Source organism: Sinocyclocheilus rhinocerous, unplaced genomic scaffold, assembly GCF_001515625.1.
Source record: "Sinocyclocheilus rhinocerous isolate Xijiao unplaced genomic scaffold, SAMN03320098_v1.1 scaffold1164, whole genome shotgun sequence".
Classification (NCBI taxonomy): Eukaryota; Metazoa; Chordata; class Actinopteri; order Cypriniformes; family Cyprinidae; genus Sinocyclocheilus; species Sinocyclocheilus rhinocerous.
The window spans coordinates 1,642,512-1,656,286 of record NW_015643253.1 but is presented as its reverse complement, the minus strand read 5'-3'; the positions used below and the strand labels follow the sequence as shown (position 1 = coordinate 1,656,286).

General features: G+C 35.4%; 2 protein-coding genes and 1 pseudogene across 2 annotated transcripts in view; 1 reads left to right on the top strand and 2 right to left on the bottom strand.

The window, feature by feature from the left end:
- pnpla8 (patatin-like phospholipase domain containing 8) overlaps nucleotides 1-8,634 on the bottom strand; it is a 9,841-nt gene extending 1,207 nt beyond the window's left edge. Inside the window, exons 1-8 of the mRNA XM_016574716.1 lie at nucleotides 7,589-8,634; nucleotides 7,273-7,422; nucleotides 7,013-7,164; nucleotides 6,180-6,274; nucleotides 5,921-6,092; nucleotides 5,383-5,440; nucleotides 5,107-5,301; nucleotides 1,014-1,212 (exon numbers count right to left, since the gene is read on the bottom strand). Of these exons, the coding sequence (XP_016430202.1) occupies nucleotides 1,014-1,212; nucleotides 5,107-5,301; nucleotides 5,383-5,440; nucleotides 5,921-6,092; nucleotides 6,180-6,274; nucleotides 7,013-7,164; nucleotides 7,273-7,422; nucleotides 7,589-8,458 (1,891 nt within the window). The 5' untranslated portion in view covers nucleotides 8,459-8,634. The remainder of the gene's footprint in view (nucleotides 1-1,013; nucleotides 1,213-5,106; nucleotides 5,302-5,382; nucleotides 5,441-5,920; nucleotides 6,093-6,179; nucleotides 6,275-7,012; nucleotides 7,165-7,272; nucleotides 7,423-7,588) is intronic.
- A 1,734-nt stretch (nucleotides 8,635-10,368) lies between these two features.
- Nucleotides 10,369-10,904, top strand: akap14 (A-kinase anchoring protein 14). The gene is made up of 2 exons (XM_016574635.1): nucleotides 10,369-10,826; nucleotides 10,901-10,904. The coding sequence occupies exons 1-2, from the start codon at nucleotides 10,369-10,371 to the stop codon at nucleotides 10,902-10,904; spliced, it is 462 nt and encodes a 153-aa protein (XP_016430121.1).
- Nucleotides 10,905-11,895: 991 nt separating this feature from the next.
- LOC107757220 (uncharacterized) overlaps nucleotides 11,896-13,775 on the bottom strand; it is a 4,636-nt pseudogene continuing 2,756 nt past the window's right edge.

Below are 13,775 nucleotides of genomic sequence, written 5' to 3'. Positions count from 1 at the left end.
ATTAAATGAATTAAATACATTTTAAAATACAACAAATACATTTTAAGTTTTTTTCTTTTCATTTCTTGTGTCAAAACTGTCACAATCTTTATTCTTATGAATTGGTTTTCAAAATGATGAATTTACGGTTCAAATGCATTATATAAACTGCTAACATCAGACTGAAATGATCAGGGGACCTTGTTAACAATAAACTTAAGCTGTTCGTTTCTATCTTTGGGATCCCAGAAAGGGATCTGCAGAGGTGTAGGTGCTACATTTTCTCATTATTCAGATGACCCTGGACGTTCCTTTTGAGGCAGATTCAACCAAGCATCATAACACAAGAAGATATCATTAGCGGTCTATGCAGTAAGACACAAATAGTAGAATAATAGCAATGTTTCATTTAAAACGGTCATATCATTTACAGTAGTTCTTTAATATCTTTATATTATACTTTTAAATTTAATTTTACTTTTGCACTAAAACAGTCGTATAGATCATTTTTAAGGAATTCATTTTCTAAATGACATAATTCAGCTTCAAAAGTGTCGCATAAACTGTTAAAATCTGAGATGATCAGGGAACTTGTTGAAACTAAACCTCAGCTGCTCATTTCTCACTTTCATTAGGGGGTCACTGCAGTGAGAGACAAACAGCAGAATGTTTCATGATTTAAAACGGTCATATCATTTTTAGAAATTCATTTATTTTTTAAATATAATTTATTAATTTTGTATACATTTTTATATACATTTTGTATGATGTATTTTAATTTCTAAATGATTTTTTAATTTGTAAATTATTCAAAAAAATTTTTTTTAAGAGTTTTATACTCTTTTGTGCAAAAACAGATGATTATTCTTATGGAATCATTTTCTAAATGACCCAATTCACATTCTTGCTAAAAAATAAACCTCAGCTGCTCCTGTCTAACTTACAGGGATATGCAGAGCTGTAGGTGCTACACTCAGCACAGAACAACACAGGGACAGTGGACAGATTTGATCATGTGACTCCCATCATCTCACCTTCAGTGTCTGTGGCGCTGCTGATGACATTGGTGAGTTTGGTCTTTAAGCTGGTATAAGTGCTCGAGCTGGTCTTGCCTACGGTTTCGTATCGACCTGTGCCCAGAGATACCACACACTGCACAGGTGTGTTGGGCCACAAACACTTGCTCTCGTGGATGGCCAGAGCGGTAGGGTTGTTGATCAAGAGACCACCGTCCTGGATAAAATCAAAAATCAATCAAATTTGAACAACATCACAGCCAGGTAACCACACAAGTGGGAAAGCGATTCACAAGGTTCATGTGTGCTCTCACAACTACAACGGGAGAAACTAAAATATACTATTTAAAAGAAATTTTGAGTTTCTGCCAAAATAACGGCTTCTATTATTGTCCAAAAGCAAGGCTTCTTTGTGGAAATATGGGTTATTCTTTGAAATACTAGAGGTACAACATAAAAGAGGTGAATTTGCATTTCTAGCTGATATGATGGGAATCATCACTGTAGAGCATAATGGACGCAGGATCTCTCTTCTGTAGGAGACGTGGGTAGATGTGTTCATTTCACCTGAGGCATGTGAAATCCATTTACTTGGCATCATCCTTCTCCGTTTCCAAGCCTCCCTTAAGGAGCACATCAGAGAAAACAAGATGAAATGATCCACTAGACAGCATCCCTCATTTCTCTAATGTGCCCTACATTTTAGTGACACAGATACTGATGCGTATCAGTGAACTACACGCTGCTTTCCCAGTCCAAAGATAACGAAGGATAGCTCATTAAAGCAATCAAAAGCCAATTAAAAGGATATTTCACCCAGAAATTAAGATTTTGTCATTCTCATGACTTTCAAAACCTGTCTGACTGTCCTGTCTTCTGTGGAAAAAGGAGATGTTTAGCAGAATGTCCAAGCTGCTCTTTTCCATATAATGAAAGTTAATAGTGACCGTGCTTGTCAAGCATACGTTTCACTCTGTTACTCTCAAAAAGCTATCATATTGCTTTAGAAGACTTGGAACATGATGCACGAGTCATTTAGACTACTTTTATGTTTTTTTTTCTTCCCAGCATGGATCGAAAAACAAAAAAACAAAACAAAAAAAAAAACAAATCCACTTTGTAACAGGGGAGGGTTACTAGTTAACTAGAACTACAACCATTAAAAAAAATTTTTTTGTTACTAAAAATTAAATAAACATTACCTGAAATAAAAAATTGAATTTATTTTTTCAGCTAGTTGCCATTCATTTCAGCTAGAAACATTTCTCATTTTCATTTAGTTAAACTAATGTACTAAAAATAACAAACTAAAACTGAAATATAAATTAATAAAAACTACACAGACATATTAAAAAATAACAACAAAATTACCAAAACACTGCTTTGTAAGTACAAGAGCAGCATGAAAAACCATTTTGTGTTCCACAGGAGAAAGAAAATTGTATTTCCTTAATGACTGAGGATGAGTAAATGATGACATATTTTTCATTTTTGGGTGAACTATTCTTTTAATGATTGAATCAATGAATCAATCAAATGAAGAAGAAAAACAAACAAACAGTAGAGGATTGACTTCTTGTTTGATGGTCGAGAGTCCTTGAGGAGAGTATGCATAACAGATTACAGCCCTGGCATGTGGAGAGGAAACTGAAGAGCTATTCAGAGCAAGAAAGAGAGAGAGAGAGAGAGAGAACGAGCGAGAGATAGATAGATAGGTTCTGCCATTGGTGGCATTCGGAGTCTGGGCATCGAGTGCTCTGTTGGCAACAGGTTTTAGAGCCAAGAGCCTCCACTACATTTGCATTTTAATGAGGACACATTCATCCCACACAGTAAAAACATACATCAAAACATCGCACAGCAGCTTTGAATGCGGAATTATGGGAAGATTAACCTATTGAATGTGCATTAAGTGGGTTTGCTCGGCCCTTAGGCCAAAAAAAAAATTTGAATCAGCTACACAGACTATTAGATGAAAAATGAATACCATCTAAAAATGGTTCATTGTCATCTTGTTCGCCAATAAATTAGGCCTTCCCTAAGGACAATGTCACTCCAAATTTCCCATCTAGTGTTCTCCAAAGAACATTTGACCGCAAAATGAGGATTCTATCTGATGGATGCATGAAAGCATTATGTGGGTCAATGGTACATAAGAGTGTCCACGATAAAGAAAGGGCAGAATCTTTTTTAAAGGAAGGAAAAAGAAACCTTTTTTTTTTCTGTGCATTTCTGGTTGCACTATATGATTTGATTTGATGTGAACAAAAGTAAAAAAAATTAATTAATTAAAATAAAAACTATTAAAAAAAGTAAACATTTTGTTAAAATATTATTTTATTATTATAAGATGCCTAACAACTTGATAAACTTTTCAAGAATTTAATTCTTTTAATAAAGCTTTCACTTTAATAAAGCTTTTTTTTAACTTTAAGCCCACCAAAAAAAAAAGTATATATATATATATATATATTTCAGATATTAATATATTTTGAAATTAATGTATATTATTTCAGATTTTAATATATTTTGAATAAATTAATAGATTTGAAAAATATTAATTTATAAATGAACAGGGGAAAAAAATCATAATTTTCTAGTGAGAAATATTTTTTAATTTATAATAAAATATAATTCAGGAATGTATTATGAATAAATTAATATAGAAAATTCTTATTTATGAATTAATAGAAAACAAATCACACCATTTACCCCTTGTGATCTAACAGGACTTTTTTTATTATTATTTTTATTTTATGCCCCCCAATAATATCTAAATTAATTTTAATTCTGAATTTAACTGTATTTTTATATATTTTAAATAAATTAATAGATTAAAAAATAATTAATAAATTAACAGGAAAAAACACATCATTTACTTGACATATACATTTTTTTTGTAGTTTATGCCCCCTAAAAATATCAAAATGAATTAATTCAAGAATGGGCTATATTTTTTTATGTATAATAAATAAAATAATATAGAAAATTATGAAAATAGAAAAAAATAATGTCATTTACCCATATGACATTAGGACTTTTTTTTTTATTTTATGCCCCCCAAAAAATATTCAAATAAATATATAGATAACAAAATAATATTGAAAAAAAAATCACAAATGGGTAAAACTTTAGCAGAAACTGCATGCAATCCTTCTCACGCTGTTTATACCACCATTTCTAAATAATAACAGGCCCATCTTCTTATTGACCACAGATCTCATTGGACTCTGAATGAATCTGGGCATTCATTTAGCTCGATGACCAACAGCTTTATTGGCCTTTTTGGGACAACAGGGACATTGTGAAAAGCTGTATGCGAACTTGGTGGGTGTCAATAGGCAGACGGACAGAATGACGCCTTCCTGATGGCTCAACAGGCACCGCTGAGGGCTACTATTCAACATTAACGTCTGCCGCTTGGCTGATGAAATCTCAGGCTGTGAAGGTGCGTTCAGTGTGGCTGCGGTGGGACCGTGCCAGTTTGAGCTGGATGAAGACAGGCAGAGAGGCAAAAAGACCTGACAGCCACTCCAGGGTAATACAGACACATATTCAAACCATGAACTATTCAAAATAATACGCTTTCCCTTACAAATCTGGTTTGTGTATCCCTTCTGTATTACAAATCTTGATGCATATTGCAAATACGCAGCCACACTTCAAGGCTATTGTGATTCAGAGAGAAGTGGATCAGAGAAGTGAGAGGAGTGTAAACAATCTCTCTGACAGGAATCTCTTCAAATAGCAATCTGAGAGCCACTTTAAGGGAGCCGAACTGAAGTGCCCTAAGTGACGGCACTCAAGAACAACACTAATGAGTCTGACCGTACAGCCCTGATGAGACAGCACAGGAAACAGCCTGAGTGCATGTATGTGCAGAGTTTGCTTTCCCTCTCTCTTCTTCTGACAAGAACCTAAAAGGGTTTGTAATGATTTTCAATACTGCAAGACATCTAAGCAAGGATGACGTCACAAATCATCAGAACACTTGGATCTCAACATGTTAAAAAAGTCATATAATAATAATCAGCCTTAAAAACATAAGGATAAGTTAAGAGCAAAAAGAAGTTTAATGCAGATAATGCAGACCAGACTTTGCGTGCTTTACCTGGTGGAGGTCATTTCCTAGTACAAATTCCTGGAAGTATCCTGGAGCAGCGGAGGATGCTCGAATGGCCTGCCACATTTTATGCTGGCAGCCACCCAAGTAGTGTGAGCGAACCCCAGGCAGGAAGTTATAATTCCTGAAGACATATGCTTTCAGCGGCAGGCCTCTGTTCACAATGGTGCTCACAGCTGACACCTACAGGAAGCATTGAGTGATTTATCTAAACAGTGAAAAGATGAGAATTGCATTTTTTAACAAATATATATTGAAACCCACCTTGGGGCATTTAGGGTTCTTGGAAGTCTCGATCATTAGTCCAGGCCCCATTCTTTCTCTGTTGAGAATAAAAAAAAAAAAAAAGTTAAAATAAAACAAAATGTAAGCAGTAAATGAGCATTATATTGTACTACAATCACTTTACTGCATATTGTCTCTATTTATTTATTACTATTTATTTTTTGCTTTCTTTTCGATGCAGTTTTATATGCGTCTCTTTACTTTTATTATTTGATTATACTATATTAATATAATTATATTATATTATTTTTATATTATTATATTATTTATAATATTATTTTTATATTATTATTTCTATTTTCAGGTCCAAACTATTGTTGCACTTTACAATGATAACAAAATAAATAATTAAATAAATAAAAAAAATCTATTTTATATTGGCTTGTTCACTTCACTTTTAAAATAATTTAAAAATATAAATAAACAAAACAAAACAAAACAATAAAATTAAATTAAATTAAAAAAAAATAATACAATAAAATCAAATAAAATAAGCTCGTTCACGTCATTGTCTTACTTGAGGATCTCTTCCCAGATCTGGCTGTCATAGTACGCATGACTCCAGCCCATTTTCACTGTGCCCACAATTAGGTTCTGTTTAAAGACATCAGATCCCAACTTCCGATAGAGTTCCTCACACTCATCCAGAGGGATCTGGAACACACCCAGCATAAAGGCCAGGATGGCCCCTAAGGGGAAAACCCCCCACAGATTTAAAGGAAGTTTGTTCATTCCTATATCTAATAAACATTTTCCAAGTAGTTATCATAACATACCTGTACTGACTCCACATATGTAGTCAAACAGCTGGTAGATGGGCTTCCCTGTCAAACTCTCCAGCCTGTGCAAAGTCTGTAATGCAACCAAGCCCCTGCAAAACAATTACATCAAATTACAGGACTGCACACATTACATTTCACTGCAAATGTAAACATGTTCATTCATCTTATAACATAAAACTAAAGGATATATTCACTGAAATAATTAAAGAGTTCAAGAGTAGTTGACATGGACAATATAATGGGCATTAACTTTTTACATTTTAGGCTAAAAAAATGTGGGAAAATTTCCACAAATCTGTACGCAAGGTATTTTCCACAATATAAATAACTGGTCACCGTTTATTTTATGTTTTTTTTTACTACTTTTAATTTCATTTTTGTTGCTCACAAATTCAAAATTAAACATTCTATATGGACATTAATTGAGAATTAAATGTATTATTTCTATAGGTCTATAGATCAGTTGATAATCTAACCTGATAATTTTTTCATTATTTAATACAAAATTTTATGTTGTATATTTTTTACTTTAAAATGAAAGATTAAGTATATCCTATCCCACTGCTGGTAAATATAATAGTATATAATAGTGGTATATAATTTTATTCTTGGTAAAACTGACATAAAACATGAAAAAAACAAACATTCAAATTAGCCTAGGATGATGGACAGCATTTAAAGGGATTGCAAAATTGTCAGTTGAGTTCTATTTTTTGATGACCTACTTTTAGGTAAATTTGGGCTGACCTACTTTTATCTTAAAAGTACTTTCACAATCGGTTAACTTTAGGTTAATAATTTTTCCCTAGCAGTCATCTGTCTGTCACCTGGTCCCTCCTCCGTCGATGGAGAGGACACGTATTCCTCTGCCTTTGACCGGGTCATTGTAGCCCACCAGGGCCAGAGCCTGTCTCACTGCAGCCTGCAGATTGACGTCTCTTGCCTGCCTCAAACGCAGTAGACACGGGATGACCTTCTCCTACAGCCAGCGAGAGAAAGGACGAAATGAAACACAGAAAGTTATTAATGGAGATTACAATGTACAAAAATAAATCCAGACATGGCAGATGGTTGGACACACACTTACAGTGACTGCCACCCCTCTGGTCTCTGGAAATTCCAGCAGGTGGAAGCTCAGTTCCTCCACCCTGCTAATGGTGATCTTCACATCAGTGACTCGTTGAAGACTTTTGACCAGTGCTCTGGTACGGTTATCCACACTAACACGTGCTATAATCTATATACAATACAACACAGAGAACAATAACATTTCATTCTTAAACATTCTAATCAATGTTTTCCTGACCAGCTTGGGCTTCTAATAAAAGAAAGGTTTGGGTGATACCCCCCCCCTCCCCCTCTATTAAACATATTCTATTATATTTACAGGGATATTATTCTACCTTCTCCCTTTGAGACAGCAGTCTCTGTGCTTTCTCTTCTGCCTCTTTTTGCTCCTTGCTTTCTGCACTCTTTGCATCCTGGGACGCAGCCCGTTCAGATCCAGAGGGTTTTTCCTTCTCTGCTGTGCCACTCTTTGAATCCGCTCTGAACTTTGGTACGAGAGGAGCGATGTAGTTTCCTACAAAAGCCTGGACGCTGGGCCTGGGATAGGACAGGTAATGACTGATGCCTTTCCTTGGCGATATGGGGATGGTTGAAACACCCTCATCCTGAGCTGGAGCAGAAGGGGCTTCTGGACTTGGGACGGAGCCATTCTTGTCAATCGCAGGGGGCGTTTCTGGTGTGGATCTATGGGACACAGGCACCGCCATTAGGATATCATCCTTGCTACTTTTTGGAAGAGCACTAGGCTGGATCTGAGATGTCGAGGATGTTGTGTCTTCTCTAACCCGTTGTGATATTTTGTCATCTCGCGTGTCACTTCCAAAGTAGGCATTGACATGTTCAGCCAGGTGATTGTACATTTCATCCATGTTGGTTGTGAAGGCTGCGGGCTGAAAACGTTGCAGCGTTTGCTTTGCAGCCACACTCGTCGTGTTTTCTGTGCTGCTAGACAGACTGCTGATAGATTTTGGGGCTTCTTTATGAAGTTCCATGTCTGTTTGCACCTCTTTCTCCCTGGGCGGCTCAGGTGCCGCCATGGTCATGACAGCTCTGGCCTCTGCCTCGGGGCATTCCACTTTAACCTCTATAGTTTTGCCCTGGGTCGCACTGGGTTTGAGGCGTGTGATCTTGGCGAGGAGGTCGGTGTTCACCGTTCCGCTCACGGCTTTGGTAACGGTGTCCAGTGTGCTCCTGATGCGCGACATGCGGTGAGGTTACTCGAGGGAATTCTGGGATATTCCTTGAGGAAACACACGTGTGTGAATTGGGCATCAGAGCTGCTGAGCCCTGCAGAGCTCAGTCAAAGCTTTAGCCATTTCACATCCACTAGATAAGGACTCCATGATAATACATGAGGTAGGAGGATTTTCTCATTTTAAAGGCAACCTGTAATGACAAAGATTGTTTTTATTAAATTAATAATGTTTAATATTAAGAAATCATCAGTAAGAAACCATCCATAAAATCCTAGCAACTGCAAATCATTGTGCTAAAAACAGTCAGAACCCTTGAGCAACTGCATAGGAACACCATGGAATCACAATATTTAATATTCAAAGTGAATAAGACGTCATAAAAGGAAGGTATTTTCTGCATAAAGACAATGGGCCTCATTAATGAAGCATGAGCGCAATGAGTGCTTAATTTTCATGATACTTTTCCAACATTATTTCAAACTAATTCTCATTACTATAATAAAGTATAAAAAAATTGTCCTGTTTTTAGTTAAACAAAACGAAAATATAATATTTTACATTTTTATTTAATAATATTGTATTATTATTATTAATATTATTAATAATAAAAATAAATTATTATTATTATTATTTCAATTCTGACTCGCCATCTCCGCAGTACAGTAACACGCCTTCAGAGAGAAATGCACATTTTTCGATTTGAATTGTTTCGTTTTAGAATAGCCATTTCGAGTTTTCTATAGATATATTTTTCATATCTGTGTGAGGCATTTAGCTTATATACGCCGAGTTGGGGTTCATTTTAGTGACGCGCTCCAGGGGGCAGAAAGAGTGATCCTGTTTGTTTTCTTTATTTTACTAAATTACAGAGTTTTGTTGTTATTGTGAGTGTACACAAATAAAAGTAGACTTTACAGTTTCGAATGATGTACTATTCTTATCTTTATGAACACAAATGACAGCATATTTTAAGTTGAAAAATGTAAGTAATCGTGCCGGTGCCTCCATTAAAAGTGCGATTTCCGCGCAAACACTTGGATACGTGCCTAACTGCGCACATTTATCTAGGTTAAACGTTTAAGCTAACATTGTGATATGCTTAGTGTTTTATATCTAGGGATTTTATTGTAGGCAGGTCAAGTGTTGATTTGAGAAGGCTAAATTGATCAAATGTGGTAAACTCAATGTAGGCCGCTTGGTCGTCACTTTAAAAAACAAAAACTTGTTTTTAACAAACAAAAGATGCTAAATTTACCTAAATTCTAAATTACCTTAAAGAAACGAAAAGAAATATAACCACTATGCAATTAAAAACAAAATGGCTGCAACAGTAGGCTATGCAATTGGGACAAAAAAGGCAAAAATATTAATGGTTCTGAAAATAGGCTTAATTTTTTTGTATGAAAAAAATATATTTGATTTCTCATGCGTTATATTCAAAGTCGTCAGAACAAATGAGAGAAGTAAGATGTCAAGCCAGTGAACGGATTGTTCTTTTGAGTCAGATCTTTTCAATGAATCATTTGATTCAGTTCACAAAACCGGTCTGAATGATTCATTCATGAATCAGTTAAACTCACCAACTCCCAGTAGTTAACAGCTCACCGAAGGCTGAAATTTTCTATGAATAACAACTTAAACTTTCGGTTTGTTGCTGATACATATGACTAGAAAACTTGAAATATAGTGCACGAGTCATATTTAAGTTTGCAGTCTCCATTCATTCAACTAAACATGAAAAAGTGACTTCTTCGAAATGTCTTCTTTTGTGTTCCACAGAAGAAAGAATGTCATACAAATTTTAAACGCGGAGAGGAAATAAAAAAAAAATACAGAGTGGAATATAAATGTACTTTTACAATCATTTGTAAAGCATCGCGTTTTAGTGCAAGAGCCAACGCAACCTGTCAGTCATCACCATGGAAACCGACGTCAACATTTCAGAAACGCTGACAGCTATGGAGACGGACAGCACACATATCGCACAATGTGAGCATAAAATCAAAAACATCGACTGGATCTCGTGCAAAGACTTCACAATCGAGATCGGAGAGCAACAGATCAGACGATACATGGACACATTGGAGATACAGCAGCCCGGCTGGCTCTACAGTCTGAGGTTTCTCCAGGAGACCGAGTTGGAGTTTAAAACGCAGTACCAGTACGAAACCAAATGGAGCATCCCGACCCGAACCGCCCCGATCCCCAGAGCCACAGCCAGCGTGTATTTCATCATAGAAATCTCCAAAATCCGACCAAACACACTGCCTGTGGACGTTCACTTCCTCGTCGAAACAAACAGATCCAAACATATTCCAGGACAGACGAGGTTCAGGGAAAAGTGGCTGATGGATATCATTGAGAGCAAGAGGGTAAGGTAACTACTTACAAATGCGCTCGATTTTGATGTAAGCACATAATCTGTTAATTTTCTGATGTATGTGTTGCAAGATGAAAAGACAACATATTTCCTCTGTCCAAGTTTATTAGTTTAAATATTACATAATTAGTGTAATACTATCATTCTTCATTTGTCATTTCTACACTACATATAATTACATTTGCCTACTGTATGTAGAGTGTAGCAGGGTTATATTTAACTAAAACTAAAACCATTCAAAAACATTTTTGTTATTTAAAATAATAATAAAATAGACATTAACTAAAATAAAATGTAAAAAAAGCATTTTATTTAAGTTTAAAAGAATAAAAAACACAACGAAATTACTAAAACTAAGTAAAATTAAAATGTAAACTGAAAATATAAAAATAAAAACATTCAAAATATTAATAAAAACTAATAATATATCTGGTGTGTAATACAATATGTATTTAATATGAAATTATTTTTGGAAATGATTACTTCACATTGTTATTGTTAGTTCTATTTTAATTATTTTAGAATGCACTGCAGTGTGTGTAATATACACACTAAAACAAAATGCTAATTTTCACAAAAAAAATTAATAAAAAAAATGGTATGAAAAAAAAAAACATTTTTCACCTCTTTAGTGAGGTCATTGTAGACTGGTGGGTACATGCTGAGTTTGATGGCCTCTGGGAGAACTCTATCGGACACTCGGGCCACTGCTGTGCGCATGATGATTTGAGGAGAAAACCCCACACTGACCATGTCTCCTTGTGGGTGCAGATGTTTCTCCACAAGAACTTTGTGCTTCTTCGTTTCCTCATCTTCCTCCATCATTTTCTAAAAATAAACGCCCATCTTTAAAGTTTGATTTCCAGGCGTCATAGGTCTTGCACATAATTCTGTCTGCAGTGAGTTTATTCCTGTACCTGTAGTTTTTGCTTGAGCCTTTGGAGTCTGCTGGAACTATAGCAGGTCAGGGATTCTATAAGCGAGCACAGATCTGTCTCACAGTTACCGTCATCCTCGTATTCACTCTCCTGTAACACACAAATACACAAATGAGTTTCAGTTCCTATTACTCTTGCACATAGACACTGTAATTGGTATGTTGTAAGGGTACTTTGTAACAGCCCAACCTCTTCAGATCCTCCCCGGGACTGATGTGTTTCTCCAGACTGGAGGGAGGATCTGTGGACAGTGGGACTAATGGGGTTGGAGGCCGATCAAGCAGCGTTATCTCCAGCTCCTCCAGCAGTGTCTCCCTCTGTAGGTCAGGCATGGAATGGCATCCCTGAGAGGGCAGAAGGAGAAATCATTAAGGATGATATAATGTCTACATGTAAATGTTTGAAAACTTGCAATATGGAATTTGTGCATTGGAATTGATCAAAAACTCTCTGGTCACCTTTATTCTGACCAACGGGTTTTGACGGGGACTCCGATCCTGCTCTTGTTTCAGTATATTATACATACTGGTTTTAGAACCTGGGCACATGCACAAATTAAAGTGTCCTGATGTCACATCCTGAATTATAACCCATCACTTTAAAGGGGTAATTCACCCAAAAATAAATATTCTGTCATTTACTGACCCTCATGTCAATCCAAACCTGTATGACTTTCTTTCTTCTGTGAAACACAAAATAAGATATTTTTAAAAATATTGCTACTGTTTTCCACATTTCTGGGTAGTACCTGATCATATGTAATCTGGATTATGTAATCAGATTCCAAAAGCTAAATATTTGTAATTAGATTATATTACGTTTTAAAATACTCATAATCAGACCAGTTACTTTTTTATTGATTACATGATTACTTAATATACACAAAATTCCACACAGCATATACAGTACAAATAAAATATTTTAATGCAAAGTTTAATGCACTTCACGTTGTTGCTAACAAAGAATAAAATAAATTTCTTTATTTCTTAGTATTTTTGTATTGTATTTTTTCTTTATTTCTTTGTATTGTATTTATATAAAAGATTATTCTACTCAAATCAATGATAAACAAGTTAGGTCACAAATAATCTAAAATTAATCAAAAACTAGTCCGATTATAATACCTAAAAGGTTCAATGTAATATATTATGTTACTAACTACAATTATTATGATGTAAATTTGTATTCAGTAATGACTACAATTGGTAAGTAATTACCCAGCACTGGTTTTCCGTATAATGAAAGTTAATGGGGTCCAAAGCAACTCTGCACCTGACTGACTTTCACTGTAAGGAAAAAACAACTCTGAAACTTTTTTTTTTAATTTTATATATCTTCTTTTGTGTTCCATACAGGTTTGAAACAACATGAGGGTGAGTATACAATGACAGAATTTTCACTTTTGGGTAAACTATCAGTGTATCTTGCCGTACAATGTGTGTCTGTCTTGTAGGTAATTGGCTCCATGTTACAGGGCAGGAGGTCATACACACGTTGCAGATTCAGCTCAGCTCAACTGTCTCTCTTTACAACATGCGCACACAAACACACCTCCTTGAGGTCATCCTCCACAGCTTTTTCCCATGGTGTGGCCGTCATGGACCTCTCATTGTTATGAGAGCGCATATGTAGTGCGTGTGTAACAGCACTTTGTCTGACCCTCCGTGCATTCTTGATTCCTGTGACAATCCTGCATCTTATGATAAATGTTGTTCTTTTTAAAGTTTCCACAAAAAAATTAAGCAGCACAACTGTTTTCAACATTGATATTAATAAGAAATATTTATTGAGCATCAAATCAGAATCAGAATCAGAATTAACACAATCCTGCATCTTATGGATCGGACATTCAAGCTGTAAATAGAAATAGTCACAATCTGCTGTGAATAAGTAATATCATGCTATATATCACCATATTGTGTGATCAAAGGCTGTTTATGTCAATGCAATCTAGGTCAAAAGAATCACACTCACAGACTGGTGCAGTCAATAGCGAGCTGAGCTGCCA

What these genes read in the sequence shown, in the direction of transcription:
- akap14 (XM_016574635.1), top strand. Translation starts at nt 10,369, where the DNA reads ATGGAAACCGACGTCAACATTTCAGAAACGCTGACAGCTATGGAGACG.